Source organism: Mercenaria mercenaria, chromosome 1 (genome assembly GCF_021730395.1).
Source record: "Mercenaria mercenaria strain notata chromosome 1, MADL_Memer_1, whole genome shotgun sequence".
NCBI classification, from domain to species: Eukaryota; Metazoa; Mollusca; class Bivalvia; order Venerida; family Veneridae; genus Mercenaria; species Mercenaria mercenaria.
The window spans coordinates 60,599,045-60,619,794 of NC_069361.1; the positions used below are offsets into that span (position 1 = coordinate 60,599,045).

Sequence of the window (20,750 nt, forward strand, 5' to 3'; positions counted from 1 at the left end):
TCCCGTCAATTTTCATAATCCTAGGCTTAAGCATTCTCGAGTTATTTTCCGGAAACCATTTAACTGTTCTGGGCCACTGTGACTTTGACCTTTGACCTACTGATCTCAAAATCAATAGGGGTTATCCGCTGTTTATGACCAATCTCCTCATCAACTTTCATGATCCTAGGCCAATGCAGTCTTGAGTTATCATCCAGAAATGGATTGGTCTACATACTGACTGACCGACCAACAGACATCTGCAAAACAATATACACCTCCTTCTTCGAAGGGGGCATAAAAATTCCTAAAACACTGGTCGATAAAATCTCCTGGATTTTCAACTGCAATCTCCTGGAAAATTGTCCAGGAAACTTGGCATGCATGAATTATGAACTGAACAGAAAAAAACAACTGACCTTTGACCAGAGAGTGAGAGTGAGACCTAGACTATTGAGCTAGGATCTGGGTATTGCGCATAGCAAATCATCTTCTTATAAGAAACACTTGCAGGGTCTTTTTTTGTTCATTATATAACAGAGGCTGATATTTGGCTACTTTACTATTCAAAATGGCAACTTCACATTTCAACAAGTCTTATTCACTTTCTGCGCTAAGGTGACGAAGAGCTCATAGAACAAGAAATGCTTCCCTTGATGCATTCAGTAATTGCACAACAAACAGAAATTATTTGGTCACTGTACACAGAAGTTCTACTGCTCTGGGTCAATGTGACCTTAACCTTTGACCTATTGACCTAGAAATCAATAGGAGTCATACGCTGGTCATGATCAATCTCCCTATTAAGTTTCGTGATCCTAGGCCAAAGCGTTCTCAAGTTATCGTCCGGAAATGGTTTAAATGTGACCTTGACCTTTGACCTACAGACCTCAAAATCAATAGAGGTCATCTGCTGGTCATGACCAACCTCCCTATCAACTTTCATGATCCTAGTTCCAAGTGTTACTGAGTTATCAATTGTTCCACGTCACTGAGACCTTGACCTTTGACCTACTGATCTCTAAATCAATAGGGGTCATCTGCTGGTTACGACCAATCTCCCTATCAACTTTCATGATCCTAGGCCCAAGCGTTCTCGAGTTATCATCTGGAAACGGATTGGTCTACATACCGACCGACCGACAGACGGACTGACATCTGCAAAACAATATACCCCTCCTTCTTTGAAGGGGGGCATAAAAACGTCCACTTTACAATAAATTGACACTTCTTGTACATTCTGTTCCAGATTTTGCAAGCCAGGTTTTATCCTCTCTAGCTATCTTCACACAGACCTGTACTAAGTTAACATAGGGTTTTCCCTCAGAAATTTTGACTGAAGGTCATTATGACCCCTTCAATCATGTTTGGCTTTGGGGGTCATTTTCAATTTTAGGGGGTCATTTATTTTTAATTATCAAAATAACGAATTAGAAAGAAGGAAAGAGAAACTAATAAATGATGTAAAGAAATGGACCCTGAGTGGCCTGACACACCAGAGTTTATACGCTAACACAGCCGGGACTTCATTTTACAGTTAATGTTTCCAATAAAAAGCCAGCCATGTTTGTTCAAGCACTATGTACTTCAAGCATCAATCCTCGTGCATATGAAAAACCCATTCTCATTCATAAGATGTTCGACATGGTACCCGAGACAAACCTCTGGTATGTGAGATTGCAAAAGACCACACAGCGCTTTCTTGGTGCAAACAGCAGATGACAGAAACATGTTTTTGAACCATTTTGTTGAAACGGTTTATTTTATCAAGTCATCTTGAGGTGTATTAGATTAATAAACTTTGGACGGAGTCTGCCTAATACGTAGTATAGAACATTAAACAGTGTGTATTGACTGTGAAGTGTACCCGATAATTAATCTTTGGCCTCAGTCCACGTCACTGATTCGTACTGATGCCTGAACCAGTGCTTACTTAAATAGATTGGGCATGAAAATTTCGCACCGCCAGAAATTTGGTCTCTAATGCATTTGCGCCATCAATGACCCGTTATAAATTTTTTTAGGGGTCATTTTGGAATATGGTGTGCTAAAACGCACTGAAGTATTCGTTAGTCTAGAGTTTGTTGAAGAAAAATTACTATGTTAAAGACAAATGCTTCATAGTTGAAAAGCAGCTTTAAAACATAAATTTCCGTGAGGAATCATTCTAATGCTAAATACTTGAATCTGTATTTCACAAACCTAAGTTTATATCACACCTTTCACAATTTTGAGGAGAACAATGCTTAAACTTCATAATATTAAGAAAGACAAAACAAAAAGGCTATTCTTAAATGGGTTTGAAACAATTTGTATTTACGGAAATACAGCCCTCTTCAGAAGCTCTGGACTCTATGAGATAGAAACATACTCTTCATCAGCCACAAAATCTTCATGGTCTTCTTCATCCCTCTTTCTTTTTCCCAAAGTTTCTGGTGTTGGTAGAAAATATGCCACAAAATGTTCCCCACTCTCATCAACAGCTCCTCTGTAATAAATTAATAAACATTTCTTAGTTTCAACCATTACTTTTTAATTTTCTGAGGTGATCTCATTCACTTATGAAAATGGATAGTATACGATAGAGCTGTGAAGTTTCCACTTTTTCTATTATATTATATTATTAATTTTCTATTTCAATAGGACTCGTGTCGGAGAAAAATAAATAGCCCTCATTCTGATTATTATTTTTTTTTTTTTTTTTTTTTTTTATTTTGGGTTTAACGTCGTTTTTCAACAGTATTTCAGTCATGTAACGGCGGGCAGTTAACCTAACCAGTATTCCTGGATTCTGTACCAGTACAAACCTGTTCTCCGCAAGTAACTGCCAACTTCCCCACATGAATCAGAGGTGGAGGACTAATGATTTCAGACACAATGTCGTTTATCAAATAGTCATGGAGAACATACGCCCCGCCCGAGGATGGAACTCGCGACCCCGAGATCCGTAGACCAACGCTCTTACCTACTGAGCTAAGCGGGCGGGCTCATTCTGATTATTCATGTTTTACAGAGTTATAAAACTGTTTACTTTTCAGTGTCTGTTTACTTAACATAAAGTGTCATGAAGAATCTGTTCTTGACCTAAATGCTGTTTTTTTTCACTGCAGAGATCAAAGAACAATGTTATACAGATGTCAGGCTGCACTCATCAATGCAAACACCAGGTAAAAGAAAAAGATTTACACTTTTATTATTACGGTCTTCTCTCTTGCCCTTGACCCAAATTCCCTGTTATATCTCAAATAGCACTTTCACAACAAGGCAGATACTTTAGAAAACATCACGAAGAAACACAGTCATGATGAAATAGAAAGAGCAGTTTAAAAACGGGCCAAGTGCCACATCTGAAAAACTAGAAATGTGTTCATGGGACACAGATGCCCCCACTACATGACAAAAGACACAGATCAACTTTGAGAAAACAATATGCGCGACAAAACATTAAAATGACAATTTTTTCCTAGGTCAGGGGCCATAACTCCTACAATACTGAATGAATCCAGATGCGAAACCCCAGGAGCACAACTGCACATGCTGACCAACATTCCTGTAAACTTTGGTGACACTAGGTCAAATACTTATGGAGCTACGCGCGACACAACATTAAAATGACCTATTTTTAACTAAGTCAGGGGCCGTAACTCCTACACGACTGAATGAATCCGGACGCGAAACCCCAGGTGCACAACTGCACATGCTGCCCAACATTCCTGTAAACTTTGGTGACACGCGTCACAACATTAAAATGACCAATTTTTAACTAAGTCAGGGGCCATAACTCCTACACGACTGAATGAATCCAGACGCGAAACCCCAGGTGCACAACTGGCCAAGTGCCACATCTGAAAAACTAGAAATGTGTTCATGGGACACAGATGCCCCCACTACATGAAAAAAAGACACAGATCAACTTTGGGAAAACAATATGCGCAACAAAATATTAAAATGACAATTTTTTCCTAGGTCAGGGGCCATAGCTCCTACAATACTGAATGAATCCAGACGCGAAACCCCAGGTGCACAACTGCACATGCTGACCAACATTCCTGTAAACTTTGGTGACTCTAGGTCAAATACTTTTGGAGCTAGGCATGACACAACACTAAAATGACCAATTTTTACAAAGTCAGGGGCCATAACTCCCAAACGACTGATGAATCCGGAAGCGAAATCCCAGGTGCACAACTACACATGCTGACCAACATTCCTGTAAAGTTTTGTGACTCTACGTCAAATACTTTAGGAGCTAGGCGCGACACAACATTCTTGGAAGGACGGATGGAAAGACGGAAGGACGGACAGACAAGGGCAGATCTATATGCCCCCCCCAAAAGTGGGGGCATAAAAAATTAGGTGTGTACCTTACAATGATGCTACAGGCTAAGTTTGATGAAGATCCATCATGCAGTCATAAGAAGTTTAAAGGTTTGTCGAAACTTACTTCTAGCATACCCTAAAAGGGGCTAAGTGCTCCACCCTACTTTCATTTAAATAAATTTGAGAGGAAATCTTACAACGATTCTACAAACCGAGTTTGACAAAGATCCATCAAGTATATATGAGGATTGGTCCTTTATAATTTTAGCACTACTGGTCCCTAAAATAGCCAAGCGCCCCAATTTGAATAAAATTGGAGGAGGACCTTACAATGGTTCTACTGACCAAGTTTGATGACGATCCATCCAGCAGTTCCGAAGAGGTTTTTCGTTTTGTTTTTAAGGTCTAGCGGAGGCCCCTTAAAGGGACCAAGTACCCCCTTTGAACAAAATTTAAAGAGAATTTTACATTTTTGAACTTAAGGCAATAATTTGAACAATTATGGTAGACAGTACAACTCTGATATCAAGGCTCTAGCTATTACTGATTCAGAGAAGAAGATTTTCAAAGTTTCATATATATAAGCCTATGGTTAGTACATGTCACACACAGGGGCGTGGCCATTTTTGATCTTAGGGAAATAATTTGGACAATTATGGAGTCAAACCCTTATATCTCTTAAGAAAAAGATTCTGATAACTGAAAAACTTTGAAAGAGGGCTACCCAGAGATCATTCGTGTAAAGTTTCATCAAAATCCATTCAGTGGTTTTGAAGAAGATGTTATTAAAAGAAACTGTAGATGAAAAGTGGCCATGTCCTCTGGTGGCTATGTTTTTTAACAAATCAGAAAAATTTGAACACTATTTGTAGAAGGCCACACAAGGACAATTTGTGTTAAATCATTTTAAAATTGGGCTTAACAGTTTTATACAAGAAGATTTTCTATTGGGAAAAGAGACCACTCCCCCTGGCAGCCATGTTTTTTGATGAATCAGAATAATTTGAACAATCTTGGAAGAGGGTCAAACAATCTGGTCAGCAGATTCTCATCAGATTTTTTAAATTTCCACTATATACATACAGGGAAAAGGGACCATGCCCCCTATCGGCCATGTTTTTTGAAGAATCGGTATAATCTGAACAATCTTGGTAGAAGGTGAAATAAGGACCATTTGTATGAAATTATTTCAAAATTGGACCATCAGTTTAGGAGGAGATGTCCTTTGAAGATTTTTCTATTTTTAGCTGTGGTTGTCCCTATTTGCAACCAAGCATAACTGTCTGAACAACTTTGGTAGAGGATCACCCAAGGAACATCCAGGCCAAGTTTCATCAGTTTTGGAGATGTCTTTTAAACACAATATCTGGAGCTGCATAAAAGTCCTGAAGACAGGACTTTAACACTAAAAGACAGGACTTTTGATAGAACTACAACTGTCATAGTAGTGACTTATACCCCCACAATACGGTCTTGTCACAGAAGAATGGCAACCATAAGAAATTTAAACAAGCAAATTCGATGAATTGGTATCCCCCGCCAAAAGGGTTTGTGGTGAGGAATGGCAAAAAAATATATCCGTCAAAAAGTTAAGGATGTTAATATGAAGCAAATAATTTCATTAGTCAAAATCAATTTAACAGAAAACAAATGTTTAATTAAAGAGTACATAATAAATGTATGATACTTTGATCCTGACTAAAGAATTTATTTTGAATTGGATATGCTTATTGTAATAAGCTTAGCTTTTAAAATTAAATGCAGTTAATCGAAATGTGAGCTTGAAGTTTAACTGGAATGAAATATTGTCTTCGAGTGGTTTGGCACCAGGTGTTGCTGATTAACATGTACATTTGAACTCAAAAGAACAGATGTCCTTAAGAGAACACAGGTAAGATATCTTGAACATGGCTGAGGGCAAGGTTTGTGCGTTCACAACTTAACATGTTGAAGGTTTGAACATTTAAAAAAAAAAACAAGAGGACCATGATGGTCCTGAATCGCTCACATATCCCCACATGACCCAGTGTTGAACTGAGTATGACGTCATTATTTCTATTATTTGACATAGTGACCTAGTTTTTGAGCACATGTGACCTAGATATCATCAAGATAAAAAATTCTGACCAATTTTCATGAAGATCCATTGAAAAATATGGCCTCTAGAGAGGTCACAAGGTTTTTCTAATATTTGACCTAATGGCCTAGTTTTTGAAGGCACTTGACCCACTTTTAAACTTGACCTAGATATCATCAAGGTGAACATTCTCACCAATTTTCATGAAGATCTCGTGAAAAATATGGCCTCTAGAGAGGTCACAAGGTTTTTCTATTTTTCGACCTACTGACCTAGTTTTTGACCGCACATGACCCAGTTACAAACCTGACCTAGATATCATCAAGCTGAACATTCTCACCAATTTTCATGAAGATCCGTTGAGAAATATGGTCTCTAGAGAAGTCACAAGGTTTTTCTATTTTTAGACCTACTGACCTAGTTTTTGAACCCACGTGACCCAGTTTCGAACTTGATTTAGATATCATCAAGGTGAACATTCTGACCAATAATCATGAAGATCTCATGAAAAATATGGCCTCTAGAGAGGTCACAAGGTTTTTCTATTTTTAGATCTACTGACCTAGTTTTTAACCCCACGTGACCCAGTTTTGAACTTGACCTAGATATCTTCAAGGTAAACACTCTGACCAATTTTCATGAATATCCATTGAAAAATATCGCCTCTAGAGAGGTCACAAGGTTTTCCTATTTTAATGTTGATGACACACAATTCTTTTGTGAAGATGAATCTTCAATCCCTGAGATTTTTCAAAATCTTACTATTTATGAAAAAGCATCTGGTGCAAAAATAAATAAAGAAAAAACAACTGGGCTTTTTAATGGAAAATTTAAAAACAAGACCCCCAAATTCAAAGAAACAAAATGGACCAAAAACTATGTAAAAACATTAGGCATTTGTCATGGGTACAATATAGATTTAAATGAACTTTGGATGTCAAAAATAAATAAAATCAAGAGTTGCCTAGAAATATGGAAATCGAGAGGTCTCACACTTAATGGAAAAATCCTCATTTTAAAAGCATATGTAATATCAAAGATAATTTTTGAAATAGAGATCAGAGGAATTCCGGATAATTACATCAAAGAAATTGAACTAATTATGCGAGATTTTCTTTGGGACGGCAAAAAACCATTGGTAGCAAGTAACATATTACTTTTCGATCGTGAAAACGGGGGTTTGAATATGTGTAGCGTAAAAAACATTTTAGCAGGTTTACAAATAAAAACAATATTTAGAATAATTCACTCTGAATTACAAAACTGGAATTCAATTGGAAAATACTACTTGCAATCTCTCGATCCATTGTTTTTACAATCTTTTATGCTTTGTAAATGTTCATCCTTAGAAAATGTTAAAACAGTATGTAACATGAGCGATTTCTATAAACAAGCGCTCAGTGAATGGGTGAAATTCAGACAAAACTTTCGCCCCACAACTATTTCTGATATAAAAGATATGTTCTTATTTGGAAACAACGAGATAAGATGTCGAGGGAAACCTTTATTTTTTAAATCTTTCTTAAAAAGTGACATTGTTTCAATGAAAGATATCTGGGATCCGATTCTGAATGATTTTATTACTGCAGAACATCTGCTAACAAAATTGAAATACAAGCAAAACTGGATATCAGAATGGCATATTATCAAAGCTAGTATTCCTTTAAAGTACATTAAAGCTCTTAAAGAAAACTTCTATAACGGTGAAAAATATACGACTTTTTTGTCTGGTTTATGTTTAATGAATAATAATCGTAAAATATTAGATCAAACCAATTTAAAACTGAAACAAATATCATCTGTCTGGAAAAGAAAAAGAAATCTATTACAGGTAGAAAACAAATGGGTGAGCTTGTTTGCGCGTGATATACCATGGAAAATGGTATGGGGTCAAATTTCAGGTTCTTTTTCTTCAAAAGTAGCAAAACAGTTTCAATGGAAATTTTTACACAACGTTATATTTACAGAGCATAAACTCAGTCTTATGAAATTATCAAACGGAATTTGTAATATATGCAAAGAACACAGAGAAACTTTAGTGCACCTGGTGTGGGAATGTCGTTTGCCAAAAATATTTGGACACTTTTAAATAAGAACTTGAACGACCTGTTTAGATATGTCAACATCTGTGATTCTGCTTTTAAATTTGCTGTTTGTTTCGGATATTATGATGACAGGCAAGTAAACAAATTGATTAATATGATTATATATGAAACAAAATGGGAAATTTGGAAATATAGAAATAATTGTAAATTCAATAACAACTATCAGTCAATAAGAAGCTTTTATAAACATCTAGTTAGAAAAATTAAAGAACAAATAAAATGGCACAATACTGATAATGAAAAAGTACAGTTATTGAAATCTATTGAGTTCATGTCAGATACATATATAGACATATAAATTTTCGCAATGTTGTGTATGAAAAAATATTAAAAATTTTGTAAGCTTGACAATAGAAACTTCGTCAAATTTTACTTGTCTTTTCGTTTTTCGAACAAGTTGTATTTTACTGGCGATGTAACTATTGTGTTCAATATAATATTATCATTAAATTTATTATTCATGTTTTATGTTTGTATGAATTGGTTGTTTAATGACTTCTTTTCTGGTTATTGTTTTGTAAATGTTTATATTTTACAAAAATAAATGGGGTTATCCCTATTGGGAGCCCGAAAAAAAAAAAAAAAAAAAAAAAAAAAAAAAAAAAAAATTAATGAAATTATTCATATATTCACTGGTATTTCGAATCAACCTCTCCATGATTACACTGTGATTCTTACTTTCTGCGTTTGTTTTAGCAAACACGTTTTTACACAAAATATTATGTATGTAATAAATTGGTTTATAAATATATAAAAAAAAAAAAAAAAAAATTTAAACAGGAGGGCCAAAATGGCCCTATATCGCTCACCTGTTATCATTGCACTTAAGGACAAGGTCAAATAATGACCTAGTTTTTGAAGGCATGTGACCCAGTTTTGTACTTGACCTAGATATCATCAAGGTGAACATTCTCACCAATTTTCATGAAGATCTCATGAAAAATATGGCCTTCAGAGAGGTCACAAGGTTTTTCTATTTTTAGACCTACTGACCTACTTTTTGACCGCACGTGACCCAGTTTCAAACTTGACCTAGATATCATCAAGGTGAACATTCTCACCAATTTTCATGAAGATCCATTGAAAAATATGGCCTCTAGAGAGGTCAAAATGTTTTTCTATGTTTAGACCTAGTGACCTAGTTTTTGACCGCAGTTGGCCCGGTTTCAAGCTTGACCTAGATATCATCAAGATGAACATTCAGACCAACTTTCATACAGATCCCATGAAAAATATGGCCTCTAGAGTGGTCACAAGGTTTTTCTATTATTTGACCTACTGACCTAGTTTTTGACCGCATGTGACCCAGTTTCGAACCTCGCCTAGATATCATCAAGATGAACATTCTGACCAATTTTCATGCAGATCCCATGAAAAATATGGCCTCTACAGAGGTCACAAGGTTTTCTATTATTTGACCTACTGACCTAGTTTTTGACCGCATATGACCTAGTTTCGAACTTGACCTAGGTATCACCAAAATGAACATTCTGACCAATTTTCATGCAGATCAGATGAAAAATATGACCTCTAGAAAGGTGACAAGGTTTTTGTATTATTTGACCTAATGACCTACTTTTAGACTGCACATGAACCACTTTCAAACTTGACTTAGATATCATCAAGGTGAACACTCTGACCAAATTTCATGATGATACATTGACAAATATGGCCTCTAGGGAGGTCACAAGGTTTTTCTATTTTTAGATCTACTGACCTAGTTTTGGACCGCAGTTGACCCAGTTTCGAACTTCACCTAGATATCATCAAGATGAACATTCTGACCAATTTTCATGCAGATCCCATGAAAAATACGGCCTCTACAGAGGTCACAAGGTTTTTCTATTATTTGACCTACTGACCTAGTTTTGGACTGGACATGACCCAGTTTCGAACTTGACCTAGGTATCATCCAGATGAACATTCTGATCAAATCTTGTGAAAAATATGGCCTCTAGAGAGGTCACAAGGTTTTTCTATTATTTGACCTACTGACCTAGTTTTTGACCCCAGTTGACCAAGTTTCGAACTTAACCTAGATATCATCAAGATGAACATTCTGACCAATTTTCATGCAGATCCCATGAAAAATATGGCCTCTACAGAGGTCACAAGGTTTTTCTATTATTTGACCTACTGACCTAGTTTTGGACCGGACAGTGACCAAGTTTCGAACCTGACCTAGATATTATCAAGATGAACATTCTGACCAATTTTCATAAAGATCTTATGAAAAATATGGCCTCTAGAGAGGTCACAAGGTTTTTCTATTTTTAGACCTACTGACCTAGTTTTTGACTGCACGTGACCCAGTTTCGAACTTGACCTAGATATCATCAAGGTGAACATTCTGACTAATTTTCATGAAGATCCCATGAAAACTGTGTCCTCTAGAGTGGTCACAAGCAAAAGTTTACGCACGGACGGACGACGGATGCTGCGTGATCACAAAAGCTCACCTTGTCACTTTGTGACAGGGGAGCTAAAAAAAAAAAAAAAGGGTAAAAGGGTGAAGTTTTTGTGTGTGTGTGTGTGTGTGTGTGTGTGTGTGTGGGGGGGGGGGGGGGGGGTAAGGGGGGGGGCTTTTGGGGGGGGGGGGGGGGGGGGGGCAGAGGATGCATGATCAGTGGTGGACATGACTGTATAGAGGAGTGAGGTGGGGGAACTTGCATGTTGATAAATAATCATGGAAGGTTTGAAAAAAATCTAAAATTAGAAATGAAAAAAAAATTATTATTTTTTGGAAGTGGGGTTGGGAGGGGAAGGGGGTGTGACCAAGACAAGTGGGTGACCAGGTGTGGGTGCGCAACTTCACATGTTTATAATAAATGTTCAAAGAAAAGAATGAAAGAAATTTAATGAAATTCTGCAGAATGGTAAGTTTATTATGTACAAATATGTGGATTTTTTTTTTTTTGCTGGGGGGGGGGGGGGGCAGAGGATGCATGATCAGTGGTGGGCATGACTGTATGGAGGAGTGAGGTGGGAAAATGGTACAACTTGCATGTTGATAAACAAGAGAACCATGATGGTCCTGAATCGCTCATCTCTTCCCACATGACCCAGTTTTGAGTATGACGTCGTTTTTCTATTATTTGACATAGTGACCTAGTTTTTGAGCTCATGTGACCCAGTTTTGAACTTGATCTAGATATTATCAAGATAAAAATTCTGACCAATTTTCATGAAGATCCATTGAAAAATATGGTCTCTAGAGAGGTCACAAGGTTTTTCTATTATTTGACCTATTGACCTAGTTTTCGAAGGTACATGACCCTGTTTTGAACTTTACCTAGATATCATCAAGGTGAACATTCTCACTGATTTTCATGAAGATCTCATGAAAAATATGGCCTCTAGAGAGGTCACAAGGTTTTTCTATTTTTATACCTACTGGCCTAGTTTTTGACAGCATGTGACCCAGTTTCGAAACTGACCTAGATATCATCAAGGTGAACAATTCGACCAATTTTCATGAAGATCCATTGAAAAATATGGCCTCTAGAGAGGTCACAAGTTTTTAATATTTAGACCTACTGACCTAGTTTTGACCGAGTACTGACCCGTTTCTAACTTACTAGATATCATCAAGTGAACATTCACCACTGTTTCATGAAGATCCATGAAAATATGGCCTCTAGAGAGGTCACAAGGTTTATTTATTTTTTACCTACTGGCCCTAGTTTTTACAGCATCGTGACCCAGTTTCGAAACTGACCTAGATATCATCAAGGTGAACATTCGACAATTTTCATGAAGATCCATTGAAAGTATGGCCTCTAGAGAGGTCACAAGTTTTTTAAATTTAAGACCTACTGACCTAGTTTTTGATTGCAGTTGACCCAGTTTCAAACTTCACTAATATCATCAAGATAACATTCACACCAACTTTCATACAATCCCATGAAAATATGGCCTCTAGAGAGGTCACAAGTTTTTATTATTTGACCTACTGACCATTTTTATGGCACGTGACCCACTTTCGAACTTGACTAGTATCATCAAGGTGAACATTCTGACCAATTTTCATGGAGATCCATTCAAGGGTATGGCCTCTAGAGAGGTCACAAGGTTTTTCTATTTTAGACCTACTGACCTACTTTTGATGCATTGACCCGTTTCGAACTTCACCCATATATCATCAAGATAAACTTTCACACCAACTTTCATACAATCCCATGAAAAATATGGCCTCTAGAGAGGTCACAAGGTTTTTCATTATTTGACCTACTGACCTAGTTTTTGATGGCAGGTGACCCACTTTCGAACTTGATCTAGTATCATCAAGGTGAACATTCTGACCAATTTTCATGGAGATCCATCAAAGTATGGCCTCTAGAGAGGTCACAAGGTTTTTCTATTTTTAGACCTACTGACCTAGTTTTTGAACACATGTGACCCAGTTTCGAATTGACCCAGATATCATCAAGATGAACATTCAGACCAACTTTCATACAGATCCCAAGAAATATATGGCCTTTAGAGAGGTCACAAGGTTTTTCTATTATTTGACCTACTGACCTAGTTTTTGACTGCAGGTGACCCACGTTTCGAACATGACTAGATATCATCAAGGTAAACTTCTGACCAATTTTCATGAAGATCTCATGAAATATATGGCCTCTAGAGAGGTCACAAGGTTTCTCTATTTTTAGACCTTTGACCTAGTTTTGAAGCACAGTGACCCAGTTTGAACTTGACCTAGATATCATCAAGATGAACATTCAGACCAACTTTCATAAGATCATGAAATATATGGCCTTAGAGAGGTCACAAGGTTTTTCTATTTTTGACCTTCTGACCTAGTTTTTGACCGCACGTGACCCAGTTTCGAACTTGACCTAGATATCATCAAGGTGAACGTTCTGACTAATTTTCATGAAGATCCTGTGAAATATATGGCCTCTAGAGAGGTCACAAGGTTTTTCTATTTTTAGACCTTTTGACCTAGCTTTTGAAGGCACGTGACCCAGTTTTGACGCGCGGACGACGGACACTGCGTGATCACAAAAGCTCACCTTGTCACTATGTGACAGGTGAGCTAATAATCATGGAAGGTTTGAAAAAAATCTAAAATAAGAAATGAAAAAAAAAAGTGTGGCCAAGGCAAGTGGGTGACCAGGTGTGGGTGCGTAACTTCACATGTTTATAATAAATGTTCACAGAAAAGAATGAAAGAAATTTAATGAAATTCTGCCAAATGGTAAGTTTGTTATGTACAAATATGTGGATTTTTAGACAATTAAAGGGCAATAACTCTGAAGTTCAAAAGAAATCCGTACAAAATTGTGTGTGCACAACCACATTATAGTGCTCTAAACTCTGTTAAAGTTTCATAGTTCAAGGTCAATATATCAAAAGTTATGATGCAGAAATTGCCATATCTATAGATCTATAGTTAACACTAGAAACTTCTAAGGGCCATAACTCTGGTGTTACTTGGGCAATCTGTCTAAAACTTGATGGGCCCCATAACCTCATAGTGTTGAACATGTTTATGAAGTTTGTCTGAAAAAAATGTAAAACTAGAAAATGCTTTTGTAAAAAAGCGCATGTCTCCCCCAATGCAAAGTCCTATAGGCAAGAAGTCAATAGGGGTCAGGAGTGAAAGTCAAAGAGACACTGATGGTTGGCTGCAATAAGGATCATCTACTTGGCATGTCCAGTCATCCCGCTAAATTTCAACACTCTTGGCCTAGTGGTTCTCAAGTCACTGTTCAGGCTTCTGTGACCTTGACCTTTGATCAAGTGACCTCAAAATAAATAGGGGTCATCTACTCTGCATGTCCAATCATCCTATTAAGTTTCAACATTGTAGGTCAAGTGCTTCTCAAGTTATTTCCAAAAAATGATTTTACATGAACAGGCCACTGTGACCTTGACCTTTAACAGACTGACCCCAAAATCAATAGGGGTCATCTACTCTGCATGTTCAATCATCCTATGAAGTTTCAACATTCTGGGTCAAGTGGTTCTCAAGTTATTCATCGGAACTGGTTATCAATGTTCAGGCCCCTGTGACCTTGACCTTGACCTTGAACGGAGTGACCCCAAAAACAATAGGGGTCATTTACTCTGCATGAACAATCATCCTGTGAAGTTTCAACATTCTGGGTCAAGTGGTTGTCTAGTTATTGATCGGAAATGGTTTTCAATTTTCAGGCCCCTGTGACCTTGACCTTGACCTTTGACAGAGTGACCCCAAAATCAATAGGGGTCATCTACTCTTCATGACCAATCATCTCAAGTTATTTCCAAAAAATGATTTTACATGAACAGGCCACTGTGACCTTGACCTTTAACAGACTGACCCCAAAATCAATAGGGGTCATCTACTCTGCATGTTCAATCATCCTATGAAGTTTCAACATTCTGGGTCAAGTGGTTCTCAAGTTATTCATCGGAACTGGTTATCAATGTTCAGGCCCCTGTGACCTTGACCTTTAACGGAGTGACCCCAAAAACAATAGGGGTCATTTACTCTGCATGAACAATCATCCTATGAAGTTTCAACATTCTGGGTCGAGAGGTTCTCAAGTTATTGATTGGAAATGGTTTTCCATGTTCAGGCCCCTGTGGCCTTGACCTTTAACAGAGTGACCCTAAAATCGTTAGGGGTCATCTACTCTGCATGACCAATCATCCTATGAAGTTTCATCATTCTGGGTCAAGTGGTTCTCAAGTTACTGACCGGAAATAATTTTCAATGTTCAGGCCCCTGTGACCTTGACCTTTGACAGAGTGACCCCAAAATCAATAGGGGTCATCTACTCTTCATGACCAATCATCCTGTGAAGTTTCAACATTCTGGGTCAAGTGGTTCTCTAGTTATTGATCGGAAATGGTTTTCAATTTTCAGGCCCCTGTGACCTTGACCTTTGACAGAGTGACCCCAAAATCAATAGGGGTCATCTACTCTTCATGACCAATCATCCTGTGAAGTTTCAACATTCTGGGTCAAGTGGTTCTCTAGTTATTGATCGGAAATGGTTTTCAATGTTCAGGCCCCTGTGACCTTGACCTTTGACGGAGTGACCCCAAAAACATAAGGGGTCGTCTACTCCAGCAGCCCTACAACCCTATGAAGTTTGAAGGTTCTAGGTCAAATGGTTCTCCAGTTATTGCTTGGAAATGAAGTGTGACGTACGGACATACGGACGGACGGACAGGGCAAAAACAATATGTCTCCTGGGGGAGACATAATAATGATTTTTTTTTTTTTTTTTTTTGGGGGGGGGGGGGGGGGGGGGGGGGTGTCGGGGGAAGGGTGTGATCAAGGTAAGGGGGTGACCAGGTGTTGGTACCCAACTTCACATGTTTACAATAAATGTTCATGGAAAAGAATGAAAGAAATTTAACGAAATTCTACCAAATGGTAAGTTTGTTATGTACAAACATGTGGATTTTTATACAATTAAAGGGCAATAACTCTTAATTTACACATAAATCCAAACGAAATTGTGTGTACACAACCACATTATGGTGATCTAATTTCTGTTTAAGTTTCATAGTTCTAGGTCAAATATATCAAAAGTTATGATGCAGAAATTGCCATATTTATAGTACCCTATATAGTTAACACTAGAAACTTCTAAGGGCCATAACTCTGGTGTTACTTGGGCAATCTGACTGAAACTTGACGGGCCGCAAGAACTCATAGTGGTGAACATGTATATGAAGATTTAAATAAATATTCCCAACCATTTCCTAGATATGAATCCGGACGGACGGACGGAAGGACGGAAAGACGGACGGACAGAAAGACGGACGGACGGACAACGCCAAAACTATATCCCTCCGACTTTCATCGGGGGATAACAAGAGGACCATGATGGTCCTGAATCGCTCACCTCTTCCCACATGATCCAGTTTTGAGTATGACGTCGTTTTTTCTATTATTCGACATAGTGACCTAGTTTTTGAGCTCATGGGACCCAGTTTTGAACTTGACCTAGATATTATCAACATAAAAATTCTGACCAATTTTCATGAAGATCCATTGAAAAATATGGTCTCTAGAGAGGTCACAAGGTTTGTCTATTATTTGACCTATTGACCTAGTTTTTTAAGGCACGTGACCAAGTTTCAAACTTGGCCTAGATATCATCAAGGTGAACATTCTGACCAATTTTCATGAAGATCCATTCAAGGGTATGGCCTCTAGAGAGGTCACAAGGTTTTTCTATTTCAAGACCTACTGACCTAGTTTCTAATCGCAGTTGACCCAGTTTCAAACTTGACCTAGATATCATCAAGATGAACATTCAGACCAACTTTCATGAAGATCCATTGAAAAATATGGCCTTTAGAGAGGTCACAAGGTTTTTCTATTATTTGACCTACTGACCTAGTTTTTGACGGCACGTGACCCACTTTTGAACTTGACCTAGATATCATCAAGATGAACATTCAGACCAACTTTCATACAGATCCCATGGAAAATATGGCCTCTAGAGAGGTCACAAGGTTTTTCTATTATTTGACCTACTGACCTAGTTTTTGATGGAACGTGACCCACTTTCGAACTTGACTTAGATATCATCAAGGTGAACATTCTGACCAATTTTCATGAAGATTTCATGAAATATATGGCCTCTAGAGAGGTCACAAGGTTTTTCTATTTTTTGACCTACTGACCTAGTTTTTGACCGCACGTGACCCAGTTTCGAACTTGAACAAGATATCATCAAGATGAACATTCAGACCAACTTTCATACAGATCCCATGAAAAATATGGCCTTTAGAGAGGTCAAAAGGTTTTTCTATTATTTGACCTACTGACCTAGTTTTTGATGGCACGTGACTCAGTTTTGAACTTGACCTAGATATCATCAAGGTGAACATTCTCACCAATTTTCATGAAGATCTTGTGAAATATATGGCCTCTAGAAAGGTCACAATGTTTTTCTATTATTTGACCTACTGACCTAGTTTTTGATGGCACGTGACCCACTTTCGAACTTGACCTAGATATCATCAAGGTGAACATTCTGACCAATTTTCATGAAGATCTTTGAAATAAATGTCCTTTAGAGAGGTCACAAGGTTTTTCTATTTTAAGACCTCCTGGCCTAGTTTTTGATGGCACATGACCCAGTTTCGAACTTGACCTAGCTATCATCAAGGTGAACATTCTGAACAATTTTCATGAAGATTTTGTGAAATATATGGCCTCTAGAGAGATCACAAGGTTTTTCTATTATTTGACCTACTGACCTAGTTTTTGATGGCACGTGACCCACTTTCGAACTTGACCTAGATATCATCAAGGTGAACATTCTGACCATTTTTCATGAAGATTTTGTGAAAATTATGGCCTCTAGAGAGGTCACAAGGTTTTTCTATTTTTAGACCTACTGACCTAGTTTTTGAAGGCACGTGACCCACTTTCAAACTTGACCTAGAATTTACCAAGATGAACATTCTAATCCATTTTCATAAAGATCCCATGAAAAAAGTGACCTCTAGAGATGTCACATGGAAAAGTTTACGCACGCACAGACGCACGCACGGACGACGCGCGATCACAAAAGCTCACCTTGTCACTTTGTGACAGGTGAGCAAAAAATACTTAGAATAATCTAAAACATAAAAAAAAAACTATCATTCTGGGCTTCCACGGTACATATAAGTAATACTAGTATGAGGGATGAGGTAAATATAAAAATCTCTAATATTAGAGATAAATTAAAAATGAATACAAGAGGGCCAAGATGGCCCTAAGTCGCTCACCTAAGTAACACACAATAACAGTGTAAACATGTTTTACCTAGTGATTTCATGGAGACAAATATTCTGACCAATTTTCATTAAGATTGGACCAAAAAACATGGCCTCTTGAGTGTAAACAAGCTTACTCTTGATTTGACCTGGTGACCTAGTTTTAGACCCTACATGACACAGATAAAAATTCATGCCATATTTCATGCATACAAACATTCTGACCAAGTTTCATGCACATCAAATGAACAAGAGTGTTAACAAGCTTGAACAAGTGTTAACAAGCTTTTCCTTTGATCTGATTGAGGGACCTAGTTTTTGACCCCATAAGACCAAGTTTCGAAATTAGCCTAGGAATCATCAAGATAAACATTCTGACTAGGTTTCATAAGATAGGGTCATAAATGTGGCCTCAAGAGTGTAAACAAGCTTTTCCTTTGATTTGACCTGATGACCTAGTTTCTGACCCCATATGATCCAGTTTCAAACTTGGCCTAAAAATCATCAAGATAAACATTCTGACCAAGTTTCATGAAGATAGGGTCATAAATGGGGCCTCTAGGTTGTTAACAAGCTTTTCCTTTGATCTGACCTGATGACCTAGTTTTTGACCTGACATGACCCAGTTTCGATCCAGGCCTAGAGATCATCAAGATAATCATTCTGTGCAAGTTCGCGATAATTAAATTAAACAAGTGAATGAAGTATTGCCATGCAATACAAAGTCTCCTACTATTTTCTCTACTGCAGTATAACATAATCAACTGATATATGTCAATGATGTATAAACAATATTGTACTATATATACAATATCTTGGATTAAAATTTGCAAATATCAATATCAAAACCTATAGTTGTTTTCATATGGATTTTTATCGGCCGTTTATAAAAAAAAGTTATCATATAAGTTATTTATAGTAACAACAAAGAGAAATTACTCCTGATTAAAAAAAAAATTCTATATAATATAAGTCTACAGGAAACACTTTACCAGGTAGAGATAGGTCAAAATACACCTAAAAATTGGATGTAACATGCATGTTATTCCACAAAAAAGTGGTCTCGATTTTTCCCTACGGCCAGTAATAACAAGAGCTGTCCATAAGACAGCGCGCTCCACTATTCGGCAATTTGACAGTAAAATGAATATATGTCTCAATAAAAGATCTCTTCTTTAAAAGGAAGATACACCAAGGGGCATAATTCTGTCAAGAACACAAATTAGAGTTACTGGGAGTGTTATCACACATGCAAATGATGATGGTAAAGATATATTTTGAGTTTCAAGTCATTATCTTATACAGTACCAAAGTTATGTCCAGAAAACGAAGTTTGATAAAAAAAAATTAAGAATGTAACGGGCATAATTTGGTAAAAAATACAGATCAGAGTTATGGGGTTTGTTACCACACATGCAGATGATGATGATAAAGATACATTTTAAGTTTCAAGTCTTTATCTTATATTGCATTAAAGTTATATCCAGAAAGCATGATTGCAAAAAAACTAAGTACAAAAGCAGCATAATTCTGTCAAAAATACAATCAGAGTTATGCGGTTTGTAACCACACATGCAGATGATGATTATAAAGAAATATTTTTAATTTCAAGTCATTATCTTTTAAAGTACCAAAGATATGTCTATAAACTAAGCTTTCGAAAAAATTTAACATGAAAATAATTCCAAGTATAACAACTTTGTGACCTTGACTTTGGGTATAATGGGCCAAGCCCCTGCACATACTTTGTTTGTACGCTGAACAATGTTTATGTGAAGTTACAGTAAGATATAAGCAACAGTAACAAAGATATGACAGAAAAACAAAGGTTGCTAAAAAACTTTAATCTTCATAACACTTTGGTGACCTTGACCTTGGGTATAATGGGTCCAACCCCTGTACATACTTTGTTTGTACGCTGGACAATGTTTTTGTAAAGTTACAGTAAGATATAAGCAATAGTAATAACAAAGCTATGACAGAAAAACAAAGGTTGCCAAAAAACTTTAACCTTAAAAATATCCTAAGTAAAACACCTTGGTGGCCGTGACCTTGGGTATAATGGACTCAGCCCCTACACATACTTTGTTTGTATACTGGACAATGTTTATGTGAAGTTAAAGTAAGATATAAGCAAAAGTAACAAAGATATGACAGAAAAACAAAGGTTGCCGAAAAACTTTAACCTTAAGGCCACACCAAATTGATGTCTTGTTCTTCGGATTTTTTTCAAAAATATTTGGGGCAAGCGAGCTAAAAAAAAAAAAATAATTTTTTTTCAAATCATCATTTACTGAAGCAAGCGAAATAAGAAAAATTAAATAATCGCTTGTGTCATGTTTATCACCAAATATTTATTTATTTATTTTGTTGGGTTTAACGTCGCACCGACACAATTTTTGGTCATATGGCGACTTTCCAGCTTTAATGGTGGAGGAAGACCCCAGGTAACCCTCCGTGCACTATTTCATCACGAGCGGGCACCCGGGTAGAACCACCGACCTTCCGTAAGCCAGCTGGATGGCTTCTTCACATGAAAAATTCTACGC

The 20,750-nt window shown here is 37.2% G+C and overlaps 1 protein-coding gene across 1 annotated transcript in view; it reads right to left on the bottom strand.

Annotated features, from left to right (window-relative positions):
• Positions 1-20,750, bottom strand: part of LOC123536279 (RNA polymerase II-associated factor 1 homolog) — a 205,086-nt gene that overhangs the window by 25,892 nt on the left and 158,444 nt on the right. The window contains exon 9 of the mRNA XM_045319303.2: positions 2,351-2,467. Coding sequence (XP_045175238.1) covers positions 2,351-2,467 — 117 coding nt within the window. The remainder of the gene's footprint in view (positions 1-2,350; positions 2,468-20,750) is intronic.